The sequence below is a fragment of the Mytilus edulis genome, chromosome 5, assembly GCF_963676685.1.
Source record: "Mytilus edulis chromosome 5, xbMytEdul2.2, whole genome shotgun sequence".
NCBI classification, from domain to species: Eukaryota; Metazoa; Mollusca; class Bivalvia; order Mytilida; family Mytilidae; genus Mytilus; species Mytilus edulis.
The window spans coordinates 49,362,896-49,390,269 of NC_092348.1; the positions used below are offsets into that span (position 1 = coordinate 49,362,896).

Below are 27,374 nucleotides of genomic sequence, written 5' to 3' on the forward strand. Positions count from 1 at the left end.
ACCGAAATCTAATCATAAAACCTAAATCGATCTAGAAAACTTTTTTTCCATAGCAGACGAAAACACAAAGTTACAGAACACTCCTAAACAGAACAAAGAGTTGTTACAAACACTCAGCGAATACAGGACGTGGCAGTTTAACAACACGGAACAAATCAATAGTCCATGATCTAAGCGACCTTCAGCCAAGGTAGCGTGTCATAACAGCAAGTCAGTGACTATCTGGTGAGTAAATAAACACTTATTTTTAGTTAAAAGAAGGTTATTTGGTCAAAAGGAAGATTTTATGAGATTGAGTATAGGTATAAAATACAGTTTTGCTAATTATTTTTACAAGGAAATGTGAAACGAAACGACGAAAACATGTTTTCCACTTCGTGGGCAACTGCATGGTCACACTGCCAAGTAAGATGGCTGCGTTTGTTTGCTCGTATAATTTTAGGTGGAAAGTGTCTAGTTTATTAAAGTTATATTTTTATTTTTAATATGTATTTAAAGATCTGTTGTTTATAATTATAATAACAAAGTATATTTACAACGAAATGAACAAAAGCTGTCTAAGCTGTTAATGTTATCGACTATCGAACTAGTGTCCATGACAAAGACGTGCTATTTTTAGACAGCCATATCAGACTATCGACCCTTTACTTTAGAAACATGTTCTGACGAAGAACATGAGTATCTGTTTTCCTGTTTGTTGTAAATAAACAGCCTTTGGTATTTGTGTATTAAGGATTAAATACTTCCTGTTAATAGCTATTGTTTTTCAGGAAAAGGTGCAAAGCTCTAAAACAGTATTAAAACTCAAGGAAAGTTTTAAAGAGGTCTTTATTAATATTTGCTTAGTTGTGAAACTTTGAAACAAAATCAGTAAAAGGAGTATTTTAAATAAAATTATTTTGAAATTATATTTTTGTAGGGATTGAAGGATGTGCAAATATTTTTGAATTGAACAATTGTTGAAACGATTTTAACTTTCACAGTTAAAGAATTGATCATTTGTAATAGATTAAAAAGTAAGAATTGTGACCAAATAAGTTAATCAATATGATCTTTTCTGTCCTCCTACAACAATCCAACAAAAGATAAAAAAAAAAATCCAAAAAAACCCTGAATCTATGGACTTCTTGTGCTAATGTAGTATTTGATTTCTTAGCTCAAGTTTAAAAAGGTGGATGATTTACTTTTATATAATCTAGTTTAACTTTGTCAAAGGTTTATCTGGAAAATTTGGGTATGTTAAAATTCATGTGAAAAAAATGCATCTATGTATATGAACATCTTTTGTGGTTGTAGCAGGGTTCTATTTTAATATTTACAGAGAGCTTGGCTTTTTTCTATACAAGGTGTCCGATTTGACATTTTTAACACTGCTGCATATTTAAACAATTGTTTATTCCAAATTGCTACAAGGATCACGTTTTCATTTTAAATAAAGGTTTTAGTCCCTTAACACTTAAATAGCAAGTAATATAAATGAAGTATAAATGAAAGTTAAAATGAATTGGAAGCAACTGGTTTCACTGCATACGTTATGGTAGACATCTGGGTTGGAGCTTGATGTTTTTTTGTCGTTTCAAGGCAATACAAAAAAGTATGTCCATATATATATGTATTTATCATTTGCCAATTTATTCTTGCTACGTTTAAATCCTTTAGTAAGAACCAAATGCAATAACCTTTTACTACATAAAGTGCCACTTTTTGAAATAGAAATTTTGCAGACATTTCCACTTTTCATTAAAAAAAATAAGGGCAAAACTAATTTTTAACCGGATTTTTGTGACAAAAATGTCGGTTATTGATTTGGGGATGTACGGCGGTCGGTCGGGCGGGCGGGATTCAATGGTGGCCGTGCATTAACTCATGAACCGTTCAACCAAAGCTTTTAAAATTTTAATATGTTGTTACTGACAACTAAATGAAGGTCAAGGTCAATAATGGCGATTTTGACTTTTACCGTTCAGGAGTTATGGTTCTTGAAAGATTGAAAAATGGAGTTTACAGTCGTGTCCGTGCATTTACGCATGAACTGTTCTACCTAAGCTTCCCAAATTTTAATATGTTGTTACTGATGACAAAATGGAGGTCAAATTCAATAATGGCGATTTTGACTTTTACAGTTCAGGAGTTATGGTTCTTGAAAGATTGAAAAATGGAGTTTCCAGTCGTGTCCGTGCATTTACGCATGAACTGTTCTACCTAAGCTTCCCAAATTTTAATATGTTGTTACTGATGACAAAATGGAGGTCAAGTTCAATAATGACGATTTTGACTTTTACCGTTCAGGAGTTATGGTTCTTGAAAGATTGAAAAATGGTGTTTCCAGTCGTGTCCGTGCATTTTCTCATGAACCATTCAACCAAAGCTTTTGAAATTTTTATATGTTGTTACTGATGGCAAATTAAAAGTCAAGTTCAATTATGACGATTTTGACTTTTACTGTTCAGGAGTTATGGTTCTTGAAAGATTGTGAAATGGCGTTTCCATTCACGTTGTTGCATTTACTAATGAACCATTCAATCTAAGCTTTTCAAATTTTAAGATGTTGATACTGATGACAAAATGGAGGTCAAATTTGATATTGACGATTTTAACTTTCACCATTCATCAGTAATGGTTCTTGTGATATTGCCAGGACACAAATAAATATTAATAAATCCGGTTTGCTGTCGTTGTGACAGCCTCTTGTTTGTCATGTTTTGGTGAAAGCTATTGAAAAAAAAATGTTGGATGGAAATCAAAATAAAGGTTCATTGACTCTGAAATGGTATGAGCTGGAGCCTTGAGTGTCACTATCAAAGTTTCTTATTACAACTTTAAAGAAAAGACTGCACTGTGATGGAAAGTTCTGTCCAATTGAATTAGGATGAAAGTTTTCTTTGACTGTTTTCCCTTTTAAAAAAATCCAAATATAAAAGTTTGACCAAGAAAACTTTGATTGTGATGAGACTATACATGCCATTAATGAATAACATATATATATATATATGTTCTAAATTTTTTAGTATTCATATTTGAGGAATAAATTGTTATTACTTATTTGGGAAACTACAAAAAAGTATTCCCTATTAATAGTGATGGATTTGTTGAAGAGATTTCACTGTATATATACAAACATGTATGTATTTATAGACTTATTACATGTAGTGTACAATTTCAAAGTTAAATTTGTTTATTAGTTTATATCAGATTTTCTGTTTTATTTTGGCCATGAAATTAGATTGCATATAAATGGTTGATAGCACATGTTTTTCACAAGGGTATTCTATATTGATGAATGTTAGGCTGGCATTTATGACATCTGTTGTTTAATCTAAGTGACATATGTTGTTCTATTTGCCAAGTTAAAGGGCGAAAACACAACTTTCCAGATTAGTGTGACAGATTTGTTCAAAATATAATACCCCTTAAATGAGATTTGTTTTAAATTGATTCTTATTTTGAACATGGATATTTCATATTGATTAGTACCAATTGTCTTGTAAGTGAGTGAGGATCTGTTACTTTATTTTAAAGTTTGATATATTCATGTGATATTGGAATTCACCTCTTATTCCATATTTGATTTTTAAGTGTTTTGATATGGGTAGAAAAAAATGTTCTTTTAAATATCATTACTCTCTTTAAGGATATTAGATACATGTAGAATCCCTGAAGTGACTGCTGTTGAAAAAAAAACCCAGTTATTTTCACATGAAATATTATTTTTTACAGTAATGATTATTTTAAAATCATACCCAAATTCTTTTATGTGCTTTACTTACAATGCAACCCCATTTACAATATGTTATTTGAAGGTTAATGTCTTTATTTTGGTGGCTTTTTTTTTTTGACATTCTGAGGATGAGAAGTAATAAATCCTTATTGCATGGCTAAAAACTGAACATGTATCTTGCAAAAAAAGGTTAGAAAATTTAAATATATTTTGATACAAGAGAAAACATTTCATCAGCAGGGTGACAATAGATATCATTGAACACTTTGTTTTAATTATTAACCATTTTACTGTGAAACAAAATTTCTGGTTTGTATTCTTTATTGGACATTACAATTCCTCTCAAATTGTCAATTTCAAGTGGTCACTTGAAATTATGTATATAAAATGTGTCATAAATGTTTCCTATATCAGATTTAATTCCTTCATGTGGTTAATTCTACTGTGTACAGATATATGTATATAAAAACAAACAAAATTGTGATAAGACTACATTTTGGAAGACATCTTTCTCTAAATGTACAACATGTAAATGCAATGTATTGCAAAATTTTGTTCTTTTAACATTATGTACATGTATGTATAATGTAAAATCATTTATATGTTAAATGTATGCCATATGGTTGCATGTATGAAATAGAAAAAGCAGTTAATTATTTGGGGATTTACAGATTTATTACATGTTGTTTGATGGGAATTTGTTTTTTTACATATAATTATATCCATTGTTAATACAAATATAATTACACAGGTGAAAAGATCAATGATAGGTGCCAATATCAGTATGTTGTCATAAAACATCAAGTATCTTTAATTTATAGTTTCTCATATAAAAGCATTGAGTTCTTCAATAATTAATTAGCTCTTTAGGCATGTATAATTAATCATTATATTGTACACTTTTTGAAGACTAGCAGATTAATACATTGTTTTGTACAGGAATAGCTAGGGAAGGTTGATTATTTGTAAATTTAGTACATGTCAAAAACATTCATCAAATTTTATTATCTTAATATACATTTTGAAAACTAACCAACAAGTATGTGTAATTATTGTTAGTTTAGTCAGTTATAGCTTTGTCAATCACAAGTTTTGTTAAGAGGTTTAGATCTACATTTAGTAACAAGACATATCTTTTATATCTTTTTTTAAAGAATTTTATCAATGTGAACAATGTTAAAGACTTAAGTTGAACCATTTCAATTATTTTGCAGTCATGTGTATAAGGAACAGTTTACAGATAGTGCCTAAAGCTTGACATATATTCTCTGATCTCAAATTCTGACATTTTATCAGGAAATCCATCCTTTGTCAATTGAAAATTTTGCAATGTAGTAGAAAATATCATACTTGAACTCCTTTATTTTTTTTCCTTCAGTCCAATATTTGGCAAAATATCAACAGAAATAACCAAGACTGAGTTGCTGAATTATATTCTTTTCAGCAACAATGTGCAATGATGAGAAAATTCAAGTTTTCTCATTCATTTGTACAAAAAACTTATGAACATAAAACATTGTTTTCATTGTATACTAAGGATACACTATCCCCCCTTTTAAATTATTTAGACATGAAATTGTAAATTTAAAAGAAAAAGAGAAAGCACCTCTTATTACATGTATTAGGTTCATTGCATTGTGGATGTCCTCAGATGGTTTTTCTTCTTGTTTGTTTTCTTAATGTATGTTCTGCTCCAGATGATTTATGTGTACATGTAAAAGGACATAAACATTTTTTAGCAAATATAGACTACATGTACTTGTTATGGGGGTCATTGAAGAACAAGTTATTAATTTGTCAATAGTTGCATTTAGGGTAAGTGAGTATTCAAATGTGTTCTTTTATATACATTGTAGATCGAACAATTATGAAAAATTAAAAAGGGTGAAATAAGGTGACATTCATGCATTGAAAGTGTTTCATTCTGTTTTTGTCTTCCCATCAACAAAGTTAACAAGGTAATTGTTGTAGATATAGATGCAAGACTTTGGTATGTGGTTTCATCACACAGAGTTGCAGGGTCAACAATTAGTTGTAATTTAAGCTCAGTTTAAGAGGAACGACTTTTGTTAAGTCAATGTTATTTAGTGGTGCAGCTGTATTTCATTCTGTCACTTCTCATTTCCATTGAGATTATTTGGCCTCGTAGTATCTAGATGTACAAAGTCCTGAACCACAGTACTCAACAACATTACATGTAGGTTGTTCAAATAGTCGGACAAATATACACATGTACACAGTTAACACATGTTTATTTGGATAGACACAGTACTGTAGAAAGAAGTATACAGTATATTGTTAAGGTATATGAACTGACACACCATGCACACAGGGATCCAATATAGCTAAATAGGTTATTTAAATGTCTATGTTAGATATAACTGAACCAAGGTTTACTTATAAAGACTTATTGACACTGTCATTGATTTTCATCAAAAGCTTTTATTTGCAAAAGAAAAAAAATTGGCAAAGAAGAATGGGTTGTGGTTTGACATAGTTTTCCAAAGATTGTTCTGCCCTGTTTATTTAATGCATACTATGTCATGACTATAAGGCTGCTCATACCAATTATTGAGAAGAAGTCAAAAAATTCCATATGAAATGCACATGTAATACATAGATCATTTTACAAATTGTCAGAATTTCATTGAATAACAGTCTCTGTTTATCTCTATATTTAAGGACAATGAATTTCATTCTATGTTGAAGGCAATAAATATAAATCTCAAATTTGTGTTTATACTTCAAAAATCAAAAGCACACAAATTTTTGTACTGAATTCACAGTTCTTCAGTTTATATCTCCATGCATGCCATGTATATTGTGAAATAATGTAGTAAATCAATCATATTTTAGAAAGATACATGTACGTCATATACATATCCTACTATATATACTCTAATGTTTCTTTAGGCTTAGTAGTGTCCAAAAAAGTGGAACATTCTGAATTTTATTTGTATCTTATACATGTAAGTTTCGAACAGGAGAAATATTTTCAATGGAACAAATATTACAGAATTTGTTCCTTACCTGAATATTCGTTTCAATAGGAGCAGATATTATAGGATTGTTTATAACAAAGTTTTCAGGAGAACTTCTGTATAATTAACAACTTACATGTATTACCTTTTCAAGAAAGTATTTATGAATGCAAACATACACAAAAGACATTTCAAAAACCAAACCGTAGGAAAACATATCCCTTAAAATACACAAGTAAAAAAGCAAAACCTGACATCTATTTATATATGTTTATATAAATAAATCAAGAGTTCCCTGTCCTCAGTTCTAATACCTGTTTGAAAAAAGAACCCTAAGCTTACTACTTCTTTTGCGGTTTCAGTGGTGGATCCAGCCATTTTAAAAAGGGGGTTCCCAACCCAGGACAAAAAGGGGGGGGGGGGGGGTTTCCAACTATATATCCCCATTCAAATGCATTGATCAGCCAAAAAAAAAGGGGGGGGTTCCAACTCCCGGAACTCCCCCCTCCACTGGATCTGCCACTGGGTTTATGGGCAAAGAAGATATTTAATTTTCTCATTTTCTTGCCAGGACATAAAATCTGGCATATTTTTAACTGCATTTCCTACAAAAGTTATTTTACCAGACATGTCTTTTACAGGTTCGTGATACCAAGTAGATGACCTCCTTTATGTCAGATACTCATGTACATGATGTAGTAAATATCTTCTTACTCTTACATTTTGTTTATTAATATAGTTAATAATGTTGGTTTGTTGTATTCTTAATACATGTATGCATTTATCTGTTATTGTTTGACCCTAAAGTTTGTGGGTGTAGTTTTGCACTAAAGATATTATTAATTATTAAAAACAAATAATTTGGCAGTTATGAATGTGAAGTAAATTTTTATAGGGTTTCGTTCTGTCTTCTATTTACTGTTGGCATTGTATTTGATGTTCCTCAAGTTTCAGTTCTAAGCATAAGAAAGAATTTCCTATATCATGGCCAGCACAATGTTTAGATAAGAATAATGAGATCTGTGTTGTTGATTGCCTTGGTTCCTGCATTTCCAAGTTCTGTGTCTCATTAACAGTTGCTGTAGCTACTTGTATTAGATATCAATACATACATTGTATTTCTAGAAGCGTTTTCCATCTTCAGGCTGCAGTATTGATTTTGGTGTCATCTTATTTCTGATATTGTCAGAGGAGTAAACAACTGGCTTGTTGTCAAGGCACACATGGCACAAAATCCATTGATGGTATTGAAGCTTGAGACAGTAGCCTTGATATAAATAATTCACGATTTTACTTGTCATTGAGGCTTGAAATGACCTGGTAGTGATGCATTATTTTAGCTAGTGTACAGAAATTGTATACTTACACTCTGTATGAATTGTTTTACCATTTTAAAATGATAAATATTTTAAGTGTTTCTGTGTTCAAAATTTTCTTTATTAGAAATATAATGGCATTATGCTTTACTTCTTCTGCTCCAAGAAATGTGTAGTACCAGGTGTTAGCATGCATGTTAAAAAGGAATTATAACATTTTTTTTTTCCAACAACATGTTGTAAATTATTTAATGAATATTACATCCTCATTCTTCACATTCTGCTGTTACAGAGAAAAATGCTACTGAGAAAAATGCTCTACTGAGAATCGTTTCCTCACATATTGCATTTAAAATTATATTTATCATTTATCATATATAAATCATATTTATCAATCTGATACAGACATGACAGAGGTACAGACAAAAAATAAATACAAAATATTTTAGAAATTTTGTTTTTATGCCCCACCTAGGATAGTAGAGGGGCTTTATGTTTTTTGGTCTGTGCGTCCGTTCGTTCGTTCGTCCATCTGTCTGTTCGTCCATCCGTCCGTTTGTTCGTCCGTCTTTGTTTGTCCCGCTTAAGGTTAAAGTTTTTGGTCAAGGAAGTTTTTGATGAAGTTGAAGTCCAATCAACTTGAAACTTAGTACACATGTTTCTTATTATATGATCTTTCTTATTTTAATGCCAAATTAGAGTTTTTTTTCTCCTAATTTCACGGTCTACTGAACATGGAAAATGATAGTGCAAGTGGGGCATTTGTGTACTGGGGACACATTCTTGTTTGTACGGTTTTGAAGCAATGCTGTTTTATTGTTAATGGTAATTAATTGAACAATCTTCCTTTAAATTAAATGCCAGCTCTAATTCATTGATCAGTAGATAACAGAATCATTGCAGACTTATATAAATTCTTTACTAGACTCTGTTTGATATCCTTTAGAAGGATATACATCAGGTAACATGAATACAGGCTTGTTTATCATTTGAGCATCATGTTGTGATATATGTTTCAGCAATAAAGCAGAGATGGCATTAAATGGATTGGCAAACAGTACATAATTTTAGGGGTGGTGAAAGAAAAAACTATTGACAAGAACATTTTCTTGTTTTAAAAGTGCATTAACGGATAAAATTTTATTTTATGTTTTTTTTTTTTATCATGAAGTCACTGATACAACATGTACAATTTACACATTGTTTATAGCTATAATAGTAAAGCATATGAAAGTCATGTTTTGAGGAAGTTCATGAAAGTAAGCTGCTGAGAGTCATCTTGTAGAATGTAGACCCCCAAGACCTTCCAATAGCTTTTATGATGATGAGGAACATAAATGAATGTGTTGGTACTGTAACATAGCGGTTATTTCCTTGAATTTCATAGGATTGCTGTCTCATTTTCTTTCTTCCCATATTTAATTTATTTTTAATTTATATTTTTCAGGCCTTTTATAAAGCAAAGACAATATTTCAACAGATTAAATCTAAATTATCATGGAAGCAGTAAAGAGGTAAAAAAAAAGCTATTAGAATTTAGAACACACCTGCTCTGTATTTGTGATTCATTAGATAGGTATTTCTCTTGACCCATATATTTCATCTTTTCGTACTGTGACTTTTTATACGACCGAAATAATTGAAAATTTTTTTGGTTGTATATTAGTATCATGTTGGCGTCGGCGTCAGTGTCGTTTGAAGACATTTGGTTTTCGCACTCTTAACTTAACTAAAAGTAAATTGAAATCTATGAAATTTAAACACAAGGTTTATGACCATAAAAGGAAGGTTGGGATTGATTTTGGGTGTTTTGGTTCCAACAGTTTAAGAATTAGGGGCCAAAAAGGGCCCAAAAAAGCATTTTTCTTGGTTTTCGCACAATAACTTTTGTATAAGTAAACAGAAATCTATGAAATTTTAATACAAGGTTTATGACCACAAAAGGAAGGATTGGATTGATTTTAGAAGTTTTGGTCCCAACGAATTAGGGGCCAAAAGGGTCCAAAATTAAACTTTGTTTGATTTCATCAAAAAATTAATTATTGGGGTTCTTTGATATGCCAAATCTAACCGTGTATTCAGATTCTTAATTTTTGGTCCTGTTTTCAAGAATTGTAGGTGGGGCATAAAAACATGAACATGAACAAGACAACAGTACCAGTTTAAACATTGTAAATAAAGGTTATCTTAAATATTGTCTGGTTTGGAAAAACTTATTTTATATTCTTTGAAATTGAAATTACAAAATCACAGCAACAATATCCATGATATTATTTAGAATCAGTAAGGTAAGTACAAAAAATGTACCACCACCTCTTTGGCGAAATATGCACCATTAATTTTTTTCACTGTAGTCAATTCAAATCATGCAAATGGCCGACTCATTTGACAACATGGCCCATATTTTTTATAAATGGCCCATTGAATTTATTTTTGAGGGGCCCTGGGCCCATAGAGTAAAAATCCTTCCAGATCACTGTAGACAACAGCAGAAGATACCCATGTTGTCGACTTGATATTTTATTGTTTGGATAACTATGTAATAGATAAATTGAAAATTTATGCAAATGGTGTTTTTAAAATAGAACACTTTGTAATTGAGAAAAAATTATCGCTTTTGTCGAGCCTGCAACTTTTGTTGCAGAAAGCTTGACAGGGATAAGGATCCGGCGGCAGCGGCAGTGTCAGCTCACTTCTTAAAAGCTTTATATTTTAGAAGGTGGAAGACCTGGATGCTTCATACTTTGTATATAGATGCCCCATGTTACAAACTTTCCGTCAGTCACATGTCCAATGTCCTTGACCTCATTTTGATGGTTCAGTGACTACTTGAAAACAAAGTTAACATTTTTTGAAATGTTAAATTCTCTCTTATTATAAGTAATAGGATACCTATATTTGGTATGTGTGTACCTTGCAAGGTCCTCATGCCAGTCAGACAGTTTTCACTTGACCTCGACCTCATTTTATGGATCAGTGAACAAGGTTAAGTTTTGGTGGTCAAGTCCATATCTCAGATACTATAAGCAATAGGTCTTGTATATTCAGTGTATGGAAGGATTGTAAGGTGTACATGTCCAACTGGCAGGTGTCATCTGACCTTGACCTCATTTTCATGGTTCAGTGGTTATAGTTAAGTTTTTGTGTTTTGGTCTGTTTTTCTTATACTTTATGCAATAGGTCTACTATATTTGGTGTATGGAAATATTTTATGATCTATATGTCAGTGGTGCAGGTTTTATTTGACCTTGACCTGATTTTCATGGTTCATTGATCAATGTTTAGTTTTCTTGTTTATTGTTGAGTTTATGTGACAGTTGTAATAAAGCTTTATATTTAGGACTATCAACATAATATCAATGATTAGTAAAGAAGGCCAGACATTTCAGGGTGTGCACTCTTGTATTTGTTTCTATTAACTTTTAAAAATTTTGTTACTATAGTAAACATTACAGTAAGCAATTATGGCCTTCTCTAAAAAAGAGCTTTGATTCTTTTGTTCTATTTCAACTGGGTTTCCACCTGATCATGTACATGTACCATAAGAATCTAAGTTGATGATATTAAATATACAAAATTTTAATGATTTGAATATTTGTAGACAGTTTTAAAAACACATTAAAATTTTGTAGTCTTCTGTGCGTTCATAATTGCACTCCCAGATTATATGTATATGTAAATAGACCTGTGATACATAGTAATTTTATATGTAGATCATATGACATATGTATGTTCTTTCTATAGATATTTATTTTTCTGTTAATATATTATGTATTAGAATTGCTGTCTCATCATTGATTTATTCAATTTTTTATGCATATTGGCAAAAGAAAAAAAAATTAAAGTTGAAATATGCAGATAGATTTTTAGCTCACCTGGCCCTAAGGGCCAAGTGAGCTTTTCTCATCACTTGGCGTCGGGCGTCCGTCGTCCGTCGTCGTCGTCGTCCGTCGTTAACTTTTACAAAAATCTTCTCCTCTGAAACTACTGGGCTAATTTCAACCAAACTTGGTTACAATCATCATTGGGGTATCTAGTTTAAAAATTGTGTCCGGTGACCCGGCCAACCAACCAAGATGGCCGCCATGGCTAAAAATAGAACATAGGGGTAAAATGCAGTTTTTGGCTTATAACTGAAAAACCAAAGCATTTAGAGCAAATCTGACATGGGGTAAAACTGTTTATCAGGTCAAGATCTATCTGCCCTGAAATTTTCAGACAAATCTGACAACCCGTTGTTGGGTTGCTGCCCCTGAATTGGTAATTTTAAGGAAATTTTGCTGTTTTTGGTTATTATCTTGTATATTATTATAAAAAGAGATAAACTGTAAACAGCCATTATGTTCAGCAAAGTAAGATTTACAAATAAGTCAACATGACCGAAATGGTCAGTTGATCTCTTTAGGAGTTATTGCCCTTTATAGTCTATTTTTAACCATTTTTCGTAAATCTTAGTAATCTTTTACAAAAATCTTCTCCTCTGAAACTACTGGGCCAAATTAATCCAAACTTATCCACAATCATCTTTGGGGTATATAGTTTAAAAAATGTGTCCGATGACCTGGCCATTCAACCAAGATGGCCGCCATGGCTAAAAATAGAACATAGGGGTAAAATGCAGATTTGGCTTATAACTCAAAAACCAAAGCGTTTAGAGCAAATCTGACAGGGGTTAAACTATTTATCAGGTCAAGATCTATCTGCCCCGAAATTTTCAGATGAATCGGACAACCCGTTGTTGGGTTGCTGCCCCTGAATTGGTAATTTTTAAGGAAATTTTGCTGTTTATATGCCCCACCTACGATAGTAGAGGGGCATTATGTTTTCTGGTCTGTGCGTCCGTCCGTCCGTCCGTCTGTCCGCTCGATCGTCCGTCCGTCTGTCCCGCTTCAGGTTAAAGTTTTTGGTCAAGGTAGTTTTTGATGAAGTTTAAGTCCAATCGACTTCAAACTTAGTACACATGTCCCCTATGATATGATCTTTCTAATTTTAATGCCAAATTAGAGTTTTTACCCCAATTTCACGGTCCACTGAACATGGAAAATGATAGTGCGAGTGGGGCATTCGTGTACTGAGGACACATTCTTGTTGGTTATTGTCTTGAATATTATTATAGATAGAGATAAACTGTAAACAGCAATAATGTTCAGCAAAGTAAGATTTACAAATAAGTCAACATGAACGAAATGGTTAATTGACCCCCTAAGGAGTTATTGTCCTTTATAGTCAATTTTCAACAATTTTTATAAAATTTGTAAATTTTTCCTTACATTTTCCACTGAAACTACTGGGCCAAGTTCATTATAGATAGAGATAATTGTAAGCAGCAAGGATGTTCAGTAAAGTAAGATGTACAAACACATCACCATCACCAAAATACAATTTTGTCATGAATCCATCTCCTTCCTTTGTTTAATAGTCACATAGACCAAGGTGAGCGACACAGGCTCTTTAGAGCCTCTAGTTATTTTTATTTTGAATATATAATATGTGAGTTTTTTTCAAGTTATTGTTTGATTATACACCCTCCCCAAAGAAGGGATATTTTATTGGTCATCTAGGTGAACTTAGGAGTGTACAAAAAATTCCTCTGTTTTTTAAACTTCATACACATTGGCACATATTTTTCAGACTCATCACACAATTGCTTCCTGTATTCTTCAAATATAACTTATTCTTACACAAAGTGGCCATTAAAAGCATATATAGGAAAGCTTTTGTCATATTTTTCTAGGGATTACAAATAAAAGCTTCCTTAATTTTGTTTTCCCAATTTATGTGATAAATTTTCCAATTAATCACTCATGAACTTCCTGTTTACCTTATACTAAATCATATTTATTTTTAGGGGCAGATCCAGCCATATTCCAAAGGGGGGTTCCTAACCAAGGATTAAGTGGGGTTTCAACCATATGTCCCCATTCAAATGCATTGATCGTCAAAAATAAAGGGGGGGATTCCAAACTTTAAACTTATTTTTAACTTTCTGGACATGGTGCAGTTTTCAAGCTTGTCATTTTGTATAGACATGTTTTTTTGTTGAACATAAAAAAGAAGATGTGGTATGATTGCCAATGAGACAACTCTCCACAAGGGACCAAATGACACAGAAATTAACAACTATAGGTCACTGTACTGATGTCAACAATGAGCAATGCCAAAATGACAAATGTAAAACAATTCAAACAAGAAAACTAATGGCCTAAATTATTTACAAAAAATGAATGAAAAATAAATATGTCACACATCAACAAACAACAAAGACTTAATTACAGCCCCTGACTTGGGACAGGCACATACATACAGAATGTGGTACATGTTAGCAGGATCCCAACCCTCCCCATAACCTTGGACAGTGATGTAACAGTACAACATTAGAACGAACTATAAAAATCTTAAGAAAAAAAACCTAACCAATCAACTTTAACTAGATTGGTTATTAGATTTTGAAATAATCCCAATCCCAAAAATGACTAAGAGAACAAAAGGACAATTGTAGACAAGTATTTAGTTTTCATTTTGTTTACACATCAACATCATGTTTAATCCAATACATTGTATACATGTTCAGTCGTGTAATCCATATCTAATTTGTAGAATGATTTATCTGATAATAACTTAAATAAACATGAATTCAGGATAAAGATTTTTGTAGACATAAATCTCTACTTCCTTGAAGGGAATTGGCTATTAAATTCAGATCAACAAACATTAAATCAACCACAAATGGGTCTTTAGCATATTTCAATACCATGTACAGTTAAATACTAAATATGTCCTTGCTCAGTCTAGTATACATGTACATGTGAACAGTCTATTTGTTGTGACTGGTTTCTGTTCTATTAAAATGGTTTACAAATAGTAGGACATGGTTCAAAGCTTCAATAAGTTCAGTTTAACATGCATGCCTTCAGATATGTTCTGCTATCACTCTAACCATACACGATGTAACGGATGCTCTCCCCAAGAATTACATTGTGCATTCTAGTAAAAGAACATTTTGAGATATCGTCTTGTCTCTAGAATATATAGGCTACCTACAACCATAATACAATTTATAAGAAAATCATTTTAGATAGCATCTTATCACAATGATGCTAAAACAAAGGGTCCTTGGAGAACACTGCAATTTGCACTAGATATAAGCTGTTAGACTGGCTCATTTACCCCCACCAATATCATGACATACATGTAGCTGGAATTTGCTGTATATATCCCAACATTAATTTACAATTAAAGAAAATTCTTGTTTGTTATTTTATATTTGCTGAGAATTATTTGAATAGTGCCAATTAAATGTATAGGGATTAATAGTGACATGAATGGACTGTTTATAGACAATAAGCCAACAATAACCAATCACAAATTTTTGACAACCACTTTACTTCTCATAACCGAGTTAACAATTCAACATCTTGTTTTTAATTTCCTTTTCATCAGAAATTTAAATTTAGATCCTGGCTATATAAAATACCCCAAAACTGCTGAACTGTCCAATTTGTAAGATATTTTCCAACCTAGAAAAAATTTAGATTAGGAAAAAGAAGATACCAATAAATGTTTCTTTGTTACAATAAATAGACTTTCTTGCAAATTAGCTTCACTGTTCTAAGGGGAATAACTCTAATGCTGAATAATTCAATTATTCATGAAAAGTTTCAGAACTAGGAATTGACAGTACAAAATTGTTTTCAAATATTTGCCAAAAACGATATTAAAGAAATAAAGTTACAAGTGTACTCCCTTGAATGTTTTCTTATGTTATATTAAACATTTCAAATTTCTAAAATCAATCTTTTCATTGACATTTGAAATGATTTTAAGCATACAGAGATGTTGGATTACCGGTATCAGAGGCGGATCTAGAAATTTTCATAAGTGGGGGCCCACTGACTGACCTAAGAGGGGGCCCGCTCCAGTCACGCTTCAGTGATTCCCTATATAAGCAACCAAATGTTTTCCCAAAAAGGGGAAATCTATAAATGACATGTTCAGAGAAGCCAGTTACAAATTATATCACTTTGAAGGATAATAATGTAACATTTCTATTTTCTATTTCCAGATGAACCATGGGAAAGACTAAAGCATCAGAGCAGCCAGCAAGGAAATGTGATTTGTGTGGATTCACAAACAAAAATGCCTACATTTTCAAAAGACATAGGCTAAGATGTAGAAGGGATAAGAAAAAGATCAAAGGAGGAGGCACCAAAATTATAATCAAACCATCAGTATTTGGTTCAGTTCCTAATAATCTGTCATCTCCAATAAAGGTTGTAAAGGAGAGGGGTACAAGGAAAAAGACTTCCCCTTCAATGAGCCCATGCAAAAGAGGACGTAATTATAGTTGTGAAAATTGCAGCTTCACCACAACTAAATCAAAAGCATTCCTCTATCATGAGATTCAAGTTCACAGAAAGGCGTATTCAATATTTACTTGCACAGAATGTGAATACTCGTCCAAACACAAACAGAAAGTACAGAGACATCTTAAACTTATACACAAAAAGGAGGTGGCATTCTCCGATGTAAAGGTGGCATATAATGAAGAAATGAGTCGTGTTGAAGAAAGAATAGAAACAGAGGAAGAGCAGAATGATCCAAGGTTTAAATACAATATTGATATAAACAACTCTATTGATTTGAATGACATGGTTGGTATTAGAAGTACTATTGAGGAGGAAATCCCTGACGATGTCGTAGTTGTACTGCCAGAAGCACCAGAGAATCCCAACGAGAACAAGGAACACATCACAGAAGAACCTGGAATTGAAGGAAAAGTATACAAGTGTGAATACTGTATTTTTAATAGCAACGATAAGAGCAAAGTAGCAAAACATGTTGTTACTAACCATTTGAATGCAAAACTGTTCCAGTGTACCATGTGCTCATTTACAACTGGAAGGAAAATAGAATTTGTAGCTCATAAGGCCAAGCACAGGAAGTTGCCAGCTCCACAATGTGGTGATTCAACTGATAATAAGCAGGATTTTGACCGTCATCGTGAAAATCATAATGCAGATAATATGTTCCATGAAAACACTGTTGACAATTTTCAGATGTCATCTCGGGGAAGTTTCAGTAATGATTCAGCTTATATCGAAGAACCTCAAAATGATGACATGATGACAGAAGGTCCTTCAGCTGGAAGGAACTTTGTTATGGGTGTCCAGAATACTGGAACAGAGCAGTATTATGCACATGCAAACACATACAATGCTGATACATCTTTGGATTACTATGGTGACAACGATAACAGTTTAATGTCCAACTACAACAATTCAAGTTTGAACTGGTCGACCGACAATGACAGTTTCAACTATCCATCAACATCAAAACAAGCAGCAAAAAGAGGAGAAAAATTAGCATCCAAACAAGCAGCCATTTTGCAAGGAGCTGATGGATCATTTGTCTGCCCATTGTGTGGTCTCAAATACAAACGCTCTTCTGATTTGAATAGACATATGAAACAAAAACATAACATTAGGATGAAAGATTATTTGGACCAACAACCAACAATGGTACAATCCCAAGCCCTTGATTTACCACCAGCACCAACCGATTCTCTACCTCCGCCACCACCTCTTATACCAGCACCAAATCAGCAAGACAATTCCCTGACAAATATTGCACAAAACCAGGTTGTGGATGATGATGGTAATATAGTAGACAATCAGTTGCCAGAGGTAGATGGCAGTTTTCCTGACACAGGTTTGAAATGTCCATACTGTCCATATGAGGCCAAATGGCAAGATGAATTCAGGAAACATCTAGCAATTCATCAGATTGAGAGACGTTACCGTTGTCCACACTGTGATAAGCAGTACAAATATGTTGGGGATCTAAATGTTCACATTCGTAGAGATCATAAGAAAGAACCAGAGGCAGGAGACTTAATAAGAGTACCGACTATACCTAATAAGAAATCATCACCATCACTGTTCAAATGCCCTGCTTGTCCATTTACCTCACAATGGAAAACTGAAGTGGATCGACATTCAAAGTATCACATTGATGATAAGCCTTACAGATGCAATTACTGTGACTACCAGACACACTGGAAAGGAGATATAAGACGCCACATGTATAAACACCATCCAGAGATTATGGGTGATGACACTATCCTTGACAATGTTATTACCATTGATTATGAAAAGTTGACAGCAAGCAAAGATCTTCCATTTGAAATGGAAAGTCAGATGAATGAATCATATGAAAATAATTACAGCATGGATATGATGAATGATACACCAGAAAACAGCATGGATCAAAGTTATGAACCAATGGCACACAGCTATGAACACACAGATATGTCATATTACGATTCTGAACCATCTAGCCATGAACCTTCTCCAGTCAAGGAACTTTCACCTGAAAATGATAGCATAAATGGAAATACAGGGGAAGTTACAACATTTAAATGTGAATACTGCACATTTGTAACCAATGCACCATCAAAGTTGAAAGCACATGTTTCAACTCATATGAATCTGAAACAGTATATGTGCCCAATATGTGGAAGGAGAGCCAATTGGAAATGGGATATACGTAAACACATAAAAAAGGCCCACCCTGAGACGGCACTGGATGTTGTCAAACTTAGTCGACAGGAGGCAGAAGCTACCATTGAAAAGTATCTGAACTCTAATCCAGTTGTCAGACGTGAGCATCATTTGAATGTTGCCCTCAGCCAACCACAGACAGTACTGGACGAGACTTCTGAAATAAAAAATGGAAAATGTTTCAAATGCAGTGCCTGTGGATATGAATCTAACCAAAGGTGGATTGTCAGCAAACATATTCGTACAGTACATCCAAACATAGAAGTTAGTATCATCTACAAGGGAAATAACATCAATCGTAACATGATGACTCTAATGCCAAGCAATGAATCTCAAATGGAACCTTTTGTAATGAGCAATGAAAGAATGGACCATAACAGTAGTCCAATACCGACGACCATCTTAAATGTACCAAATGTGAACAATGAGGCAAGAGTCACACCACCAAAGAAGGAAAGCATGTCTGACAAACCATTCATCTGCATGGACTGTGGGAAACAGTGTGCCAGTAAGGCAGACATTGCTAGACATTATTACTACATGCATCGTAATATGCCAGTGAAAGTAGGTTACATTACAGATAATGGGATTGTACCAATAGAAAAAGATGACCAAGGACCAAAATCAAACATGCAAATGAAACAGCAAAAAGGCAATGAAATATCACCTGAAAAATTCTTACCTCTTGATATTAAACCTTTTATGTGTGCAGAATGTGGAAAGCGTGCAGCTCTGAAAGGTGACGTGAAGAAACATTATAATTACATGCATCCTGGAAGTGAAGTTCGCATCATATATGTTGGAGATGGAATGCTTGATTCTGGTATGGTTGAGAATCCCTACATTATTGGGCCACCAAGTGAGAAAATGGATATGGAGAAGATGGATAATATGGCAACTGTTTCACCAAAGACAGCCAACAAGAAAGCAGGTCTTATCTCAGCTAATCCAAAAACATTTGGTTACATCAAACCTTTCATGTGCTCAGAATGTGGTAGACGGTCAAACTGGAAATGGGACTTGAGCAAACACATGAGAATAAGGCATCCTACTACTCCATCACATATAATCACACTATCTGAGGCAGAAGCCAGAGCAACCTATGAGTCTTATATGCAAGAATTCAGTCAATCTGTCCATACTTCACCAGTAAAGAAACATCCAAGTACAAAAGTTAACGAGAAGGAATATGGGTTGATAAACTTCAATAGGAGTGCTTACAGACAGTTTAAATGTTCTGCATGTCCATACCGATCAAATTGGAGGAGTGATTTGCTTAGGCACATTAAAAGAAAGCATGGTGTCACAAAAGGCCATCTGATAATTATGACAATTGATGCAGCGAAGGAAAGTTTGACTACATATGATTACAATCCAAGAAAAAGAAGGAGAAGTGGTGTCAGAGAAGGTGAAACAGGAGAGGAAAAAAGCGAAATTAGGGAACCAAGACCTAAGGGACCAAAGCACAGTGAGGCTGATAAAATGGGGAAAATTTGGAAATGTGCAAGATGCTCTTTTGTCAACAAAGATAAGATGGTAGTAGCAAGACATTTGTACAGTCGTCACAGAGTAAGGGCATTCACTTGCATGAAATGTCTTTATGCAACCAATCACAGAAGTTCAGCCTACCGTCATATTAAACAAAGACATGAAACTGAAAACATAAGCATCTGTAAAATTGGAATCAAATACATTCGATTCGATCCATCTAGACACACATATGTGAAGTCAGCTATTGAAAAGGCTAAAGCTCAAGGAATTAATTTAGATACTGGCAGTGCTGCAGCTGTAGGAGAAAATGGACAACTTTTCCCTGGTTTTGAAAACGCAGAAGATATTACAGAAGATGAAAATTTGAATTTAAAAATGGAAGAAGATGTGGAAGATGACTTTGAAACCACTCTTGACGAAACTGATAAAGAAGAAGATAAAGACGAAATCAAGGATACTTACACATTCAAAGAAACATTTAAATGTAAACTCTGTACATTCCAGTCAACATGGAGATCATGTGTCTGCCGTCACATTAGGCAAAAACATAAATCCACCAACTACCAACGACACATCAAATGTATAAAGAAGATTGTGAAAAATAATGGATTAGAAGATGAGGAAAAGGACCTAAAACAATATATGTGTACCGTTTGTCCATATAGGACTGCTAAAAATAATTTGTTGACACTACACATGAATTGCCACAAGCCTCAAATTGGAGTACATCAAGAGAAATGCAGGTATTGTCCATACTATGTCAGGGCACCACGACTTATACAACAGCATGAAAAACTCCATCTTGAAGAACAAAGAAAGACTGAGAGTGTTGAACAAACTTTAGAAGAGCCACTACCATCTACATCAACCAAAGAGGATTCTGTATTTATTCAGCCACAGACACCAACACCAACAAAGCGTCACCAATGTCAGAAATGTCCTTACAGAACCAATAGCAAGAACGATTTCTATTATCACAAACAGTTTCACAGACCAAAGCCAACATCCGAGTTTAAATGTGATGAGTGTGATTACTGGGTAGGACTAAGGCGACTTTTAAAACAACACAAGAAAGTTCATGAAGCTGATTACAAAGATAGAAGGTCATCCACATCATCCATACAGTCATCACCATGTAAATCTGACTTCTCAGAGTCCAGTCATGTTTTCGATTCAGTGCAATTAGCCATGTACAAGCAAAAGATCATTTCTTCAAAGATTCAGCCAAGTATTTCTCACTCCCCAGTCATGTCACCAATGAAAATTGCATGCACAGTTGGAAATCGCCCTGGATACATCATGAAAAATGGAGGCTACAGAAAAATTCACAAATGTTCAAAATGCCCCTATCAGAATGTTCGGCTTAGAAACTTGCGTCTCCATGAATTGATGCATGGATTCCGTAAAAGTAAAAACCAGCTGATGAAATGTCCTGACTGTGATTACTATGTTGGATCCAAAGGACTGCTCTCACATCACATGAAGGTACACCTTCCCTCATACATGGCAGATAATCCAGATAAATCAAGTACAGAGACAGAAATTGATGATTATACTGGAGATGAGAAAGATTCTGATATTTCTGACATTCAGTTTGAGACTAAAGTGGATACTTTGTATGAGATTGCAAGGTTTAAAAAATACAGCTGCGAAAAATGTCCTTATGCCAGTGCTAAACGTTCTCATTATGAGAGACATGTGGAAATACATGGAAGTAAACAACGACATATGTGTAAGTACTGTGATTACAGTGTTCCATCCAGAAACCTACTGGTGCAACATGAACGGCTACATTGCACTCCAAATCAGAACCTTTTAGCAATACAGTCATTATCAAACTTGATGCAGTTACCAGAGGTACCAGCAGATGTTGCTTTGGCTAGTGCTTTGCCACCAATTGACACAAAAGAGTCTTTCAAAGTTAGTGTCACACATGACCATATTGAATTGTATGAGAATTCCAACCAGTTTGATATTGAGCCAAAGAAACTTTACCGCTGTGATAGATGTCCATATGCAAATGTGCGAAGAGACCATTTATTGACACATTTGAAATTTCACATGCTTAAAAGTACTCTTGCATGTCCATACTGTGACTACAGTGTTTCCAAGACACACCACCTGTCACAACACATCAGGGTCCATTTCTGTCCACTGCCGGAATTGTCTAACTGGTTAGCCGAGAACGGTCAGCTTGACCGAGTCAAACAGAATAAAGACCCAGACATTAGTGAGGCATTGTATGTAGCACAGCTGTACAAACGTGATGGGCAAAAACAATCTGAAGAAAATGAGGAGGAACAATGTAATGGAGAGAATGAAGAAGAAAAGGGAGAAGTAAAAATGGAGGAAGAATCCTGTGATTCCCCAGCACACAAAGAGATGAATGGAGTGGAAAATGGTGATGAGGACATGACACCAGTCAAAGAAAATAAACAAATAAATGAAGCATCTAAGTCTTCTGAAAGTGATACAGACAATGAAATCTCATTTAAAGACAGTTCAATTATTATATCACCAACTATAGCTAAAGATAATTCCGAAGAACCAGCATCAGAAAAAGATGTCAAAATGGAGGAGGAAAAGACAGATTCAGAGAATGGAGAGAAGAGTGATGTATACATCTGCCAGTATTGTGATAGAGAGTTGGACCAATCAGATCTACTTGTTCAGCATGAAATGCAACATCTTATTGGCAATAATTATGAGGTAAGTTTTATTGTCAGATGGTTATTTTGATTCCTAGTAGTTCATGTATGATAAATAATGTAAATGGAACTTTGGGGGACAACAAAACGTCTGATGCAAACACTATGCAAGTCTTCTAAAAATAACTCCTGCTGAAGTTGTGTCAGCCTCTGTCAAGATTCACTTGTTCACTTGTATTAATGGAATATGACATGATGTTTTCATTTTACTTATAAATTTACTTATTGATTTACTTAAAAATCTGTAAATAATTTTCAATTATGTATCAGATTATAGCTAAAAACTTAAAATTGACATCTCTCTGCTTTAAATCTTTAACTTGTTAAAGAAACTTAAGATTTATCTGATATCTGAAAAAAAAACATCAACTTGATCATTGAATTTTTTCATCATTAAAAAACAATAGTACAAATGTACAACATAACTACAAAAATAAGAGACCCTGATGGTGTTCATTGTTTAGGTGCAATTTTAAATTAATTTTGAATGTTTCCTGTACTATTAGGTCAACTTTTTTAATTTAACTTTAGATTTTTTGTTTGTATTTTTCAGGTCTACCTCAATCAGGTAAGTTTCTTAAGTATGTTATACTAAAAAAAAAAAAAAAATTATATCAGAGGTTTATTGTGAAATGAATTCAGACTTTTTGTAGGCAAATGTTATAACTTCACTCAAATCAGCTGTGCATGTGTATTTGATATACTTAAAATTTTGTATTTGTTCAAGTATTCACCCAATTACTCTGATATTAAATACTGTACACATGTACATGTTTTTTATCAACATTTTCCTTGATTTTAAAGTTGAATTGTAATTATGATTTTGAATATTCAAATACAGTCAAGTAAAATTGCAGTTAGAAGTTCATTAACTTTTTCTGCATATGATAAAACAGAACAGTCCTTGAATTTCTAATGTGTGAGTTTGATATACATTTAAGTTAATTCCCTTTTACAATTCAGAATAAATGGATATGTCTTTCAAAGATGACTGATTGCAAAAAGAATACCATCATGAATTTTTGAACAGGAAGGCTAGTTCAAGTTTTAAATAGTGGAAAGAAGTCATTTGTTTTTTCATCTTGATTCCTGATACTATCTGAAATTATTTTTCCTAGGGAAAACCTTAGAAGTGTATGTTGGAAGAAGAATAGGAGTCCCGAATTAACTGTTGTGTATTATATGTATTGTATTTTTTTTGCAGTTTATAACAAGTGAAAAAGAGGAAGATATTGAAAAACCACCTGTTTTGGTAGAAAATGGGGATGAAGATGTAGAAAATCCAAAAGAACAAATAGAAAATATAACTGAAAATATGGAAGTTGAACCAGCAAAGGAAGAAAATACCTCTATTGTGAATTCCTAACATTTATTTTAGATTGTTTACACATGTATACATATTTACACAGTTATACAGAGAACAAATAACATGCATCTAGTATAGTTTTGATAGGTCAGAATAAATAAATGCATAGCTTTAACCCCCTATTTCAAAGGAAGAAATACTATAAGCCTATATATTAATTTTCATAACCTTGCTAAAACAAGTCTTTTATCTTCAAAGGTTGATGTTTCTTTCAGCACTAGATGAATTTCTGTTTTTTTAATTGTAACAGAGCTGCAAAAAATACTTGAACCTTGAATGATAATTAACAAAATTTAAAATGTGCTATTGTAAATTTTTAAACCTTCAATTAAAACTGTGTAAAGCATTCAATTCTTTGTGGGTAATATAATTATATGTTGATTTTTCTTCTACTAACAATGTTTGTTTCTTCAACTAGGGAAAAGGCAAAATTACAGAATAGTTTTTGTACTGTGTTCAATTCTTTGAAGACGTCAATTTGTGTTTAAGTAGATATTTTAATAGAAGGATTGTGAGAAAGAAAAAAAATCTTGCAAAAATACATAACTAAATGCTATTTTGTAACTTGTAATGCTCATAAATTTTGGAAGTAAATCACAAAAAAGTGATACTTCTGTGTTTCCAAATACAACAGAATTAATATATTCTATTTTGACATTTACTTGTTGCACCAATTGATTTCACATAATTGTTAACGGTGGTAGATTTTGTATGACTTATAGTGTGAATTTATAGAATTTGTTTTACAATCTTAAAATGCATTAAAATTATTATGATATTGAAAAAGCTCTGTGACAGTTAAGTTAAAAGTATGCTTTAAATTTTGGACTTAAAAATTAATATGTGTTTTGAATGAAAAATATATTCTGGTAGATTCATAACTTCCAAAAACTTTCACATGTCATATGTGTAGTTTTGTGATAGATTTTGTTTTGATATACAAATAAATTTAGTTGTTAATTTCAAAGTTATATAAAACCATTTGACCAGATTTGTCAACTTTCATCCAATTAATATTGTTGAATGGAAATATTTAAAACTGGTTAATGAATATTCAGGTAATGAATCAATATATATGCATACCTACACATATACAATGTTGGATAGTATTTAATTATTTTTTGCTACAATGCATGCTTCTTTTCTTAGATATCAGTCCTGTAAAAATAATTTCTTGCTTGTTGACAATGTTTGTTCATTACACATGTTTATTTTGGCCAATTATTTTTTTAATTTATTTTTACTGATATTGCTTTTGCTATTAATGCATTCATTATATCTTAGATTAATAATAGCTAGATATTACATATTTGAAATCTTGATTTTGGTTAATATTTTCAGCACATGGGAGATAATCTATAATACAATTCAAAATTAATATGATGTTATTTTATGAAGAGAACACTGTCAAATAGATTTGTATATGGAAGATGATGGTTATCTACACTAGATATTTATTTGTGTACCAAAGGAGGTTATTAAAAGGGTCATATCAGAAACATGAAGGGTTCTGTTATTTATTTAAATATTTTTGATATTTAAACTAAAATATATACATGTTTGCAGGTGTGTAAACACAATTTTATCATTATTTATTTGTTGTCTCTAAAATATCCTTAGAAATAAATTATTCAACTGAACAGGATATCAAGAGATTAGCAAAACCTTGTACATGTATTTCCTTTCTGGTAGACTTTTGAAACTCAGATTGGTTATAAATGTTTAGAACTTCAAATTTCTTCTATCACTTAACCAGAGAAACTGTATTTCTTTATTTTTTCAAGTATATGATGAGGATTCATTATTTTTCAATTGAACGATAAATGTTGAAATTAAAGCATCAACTGTATGTTTTTAGAAAAATATTGATAATTTGTTTGTATGTTTTAATCAGATCTTTTTGTATACCATTTTACTGTGAGTGATGGTAGTATCTACCCATAAGGTTTATTTTCTGTGTCTTTTATTGACAATCTTTTGTATGAAAAGAAATATTCTATATGTAGAATTTTTACAAAATATTTATTTCTATCATGTCTATAGGATGTTTTATGCACTTCTTGAGATATTATAAAGTGTGCTTGTTTTTGTTATACTTTTGAAAGGAAGATACAAAGAAAGTAATCAATTAATTTTGAAAAGCACTTGAAGTGGAGGTTCTTACTACTTTTTATGATCATGGTAAAGTAATTAAAAGTCTTGACATAGAATAATTTGTTAGAAGATTTACTGCTTTGCTTTTGCTTAAATAAGGGATTGGACAAGGGGAATCCAAAGGTTGAGGTGGTAGGATTTAATCAGGGTTTAAACCTTCTCCGCCTTCCCCAAAACAAAAAGTTATAATAATGAAAAATCATGGTTTTGCTACTGATTTGATTTGATATTTTTTTTCTCCTTCACATTTTATATATGCTCTTCAACTTTTTATTGTTTGGCTGTATAACTATTTTGATTTGAGCGTCATTGATGAGTCTTATGTAGACAAAACGTGCGTCTGGCGTACTAAATTATAATCCTGGTACTTTTGATAACTAATTATATACTTTTCTCTATTGCTGCACACATTTAAATATTTATATTGTTGATTTGTATGTTATTGATACCAATGAGTTGAAAACTATATGCAAAAATTTGTACAGAATGCAGAATTTTATATCTATACATATTGCTTATAGTCATATCATTAATAAATCACATTTTATAACAGTTTTCAGTTTTTGTCTTGCCTTGACACAGTCATAGGTATGCTTATTCTTGATTCAGTGGCGGCGACATCAACAATGTATTAGTTTGTGATAAGGTCTAGTTTTATGGTGAATGACAAGTGTTAGGTCAATCATATTTGGTATGCAGTTGTATTAGCATTGGCACATCTCATTTCCATGGAGATTATTTGGCCCTGCCACTTCAGTCATGGTCTCTTGACTTAAAAATTTTGCTTATTTTACATATATAAGTTTGTGATTCGGTCAGTTTATGGGGAACCATAAGTTATAGGACAATGAAAATTGGTACGCAGTTGAATGAACATTGGCATATATCTTTTACCATGGAGATATTTTGGTTCCGTCCCCTTAGTCATGGTCTATTGACTGAAAACTTTGCTAAGTTAAAATGTATTAGTCTGTGATAAGGTCAGTTCAAGGGGAAGCATTTAGGGTAGGTAATCAGTCATGGTCTATTGACCTGGAAAATTTTGCTTAGTTTACATGTATTAGTTTGTGATTAGATTAGT

The 27,374-nt window shown here is 32.7% G+C and overlaps 1 protein-coding gene across 1 annotated transcript; it reads left to right on the forward strand.

Moving 5' to 3' along the window:
* LOC139525441 (zinc finger protein 462-like) lies at positions 1-26,847 on the forward strand. The gene is made up of 5 exons (XM_071320773.1): positions 1-225; positions 9,463-9,529; positions 16,078-22,774; positions 23,327-23,341; positions 23,978-26,847. The coding sequence occupies exons 3-5, from the start codon at positions 16,085-16,087 to the stop codon at positions 24,137-24,139; spliced, it is 6,867 nt and encodes a 2,288-aa protein (XP_071176874.1). The 5' UTR covers positions 1-225; positions 9,463-9,529; positions 16,078-16,084; the 3' UTR covers positions 24,140-26,847.
* The last annotated feature ends 527 nt before the right edge of the window (positions 26,848-27,374 follow it).

What these genes read in the sequence shown, in the direction of transcription:
- LOC139525441 (XM_071320773.1), top strand. Translation starts at nt 16,085, where the DNA reads ATGGGAAAGACTAAAGCATCAGAGCAGCCAGCAAGGAAATGTGATTTG.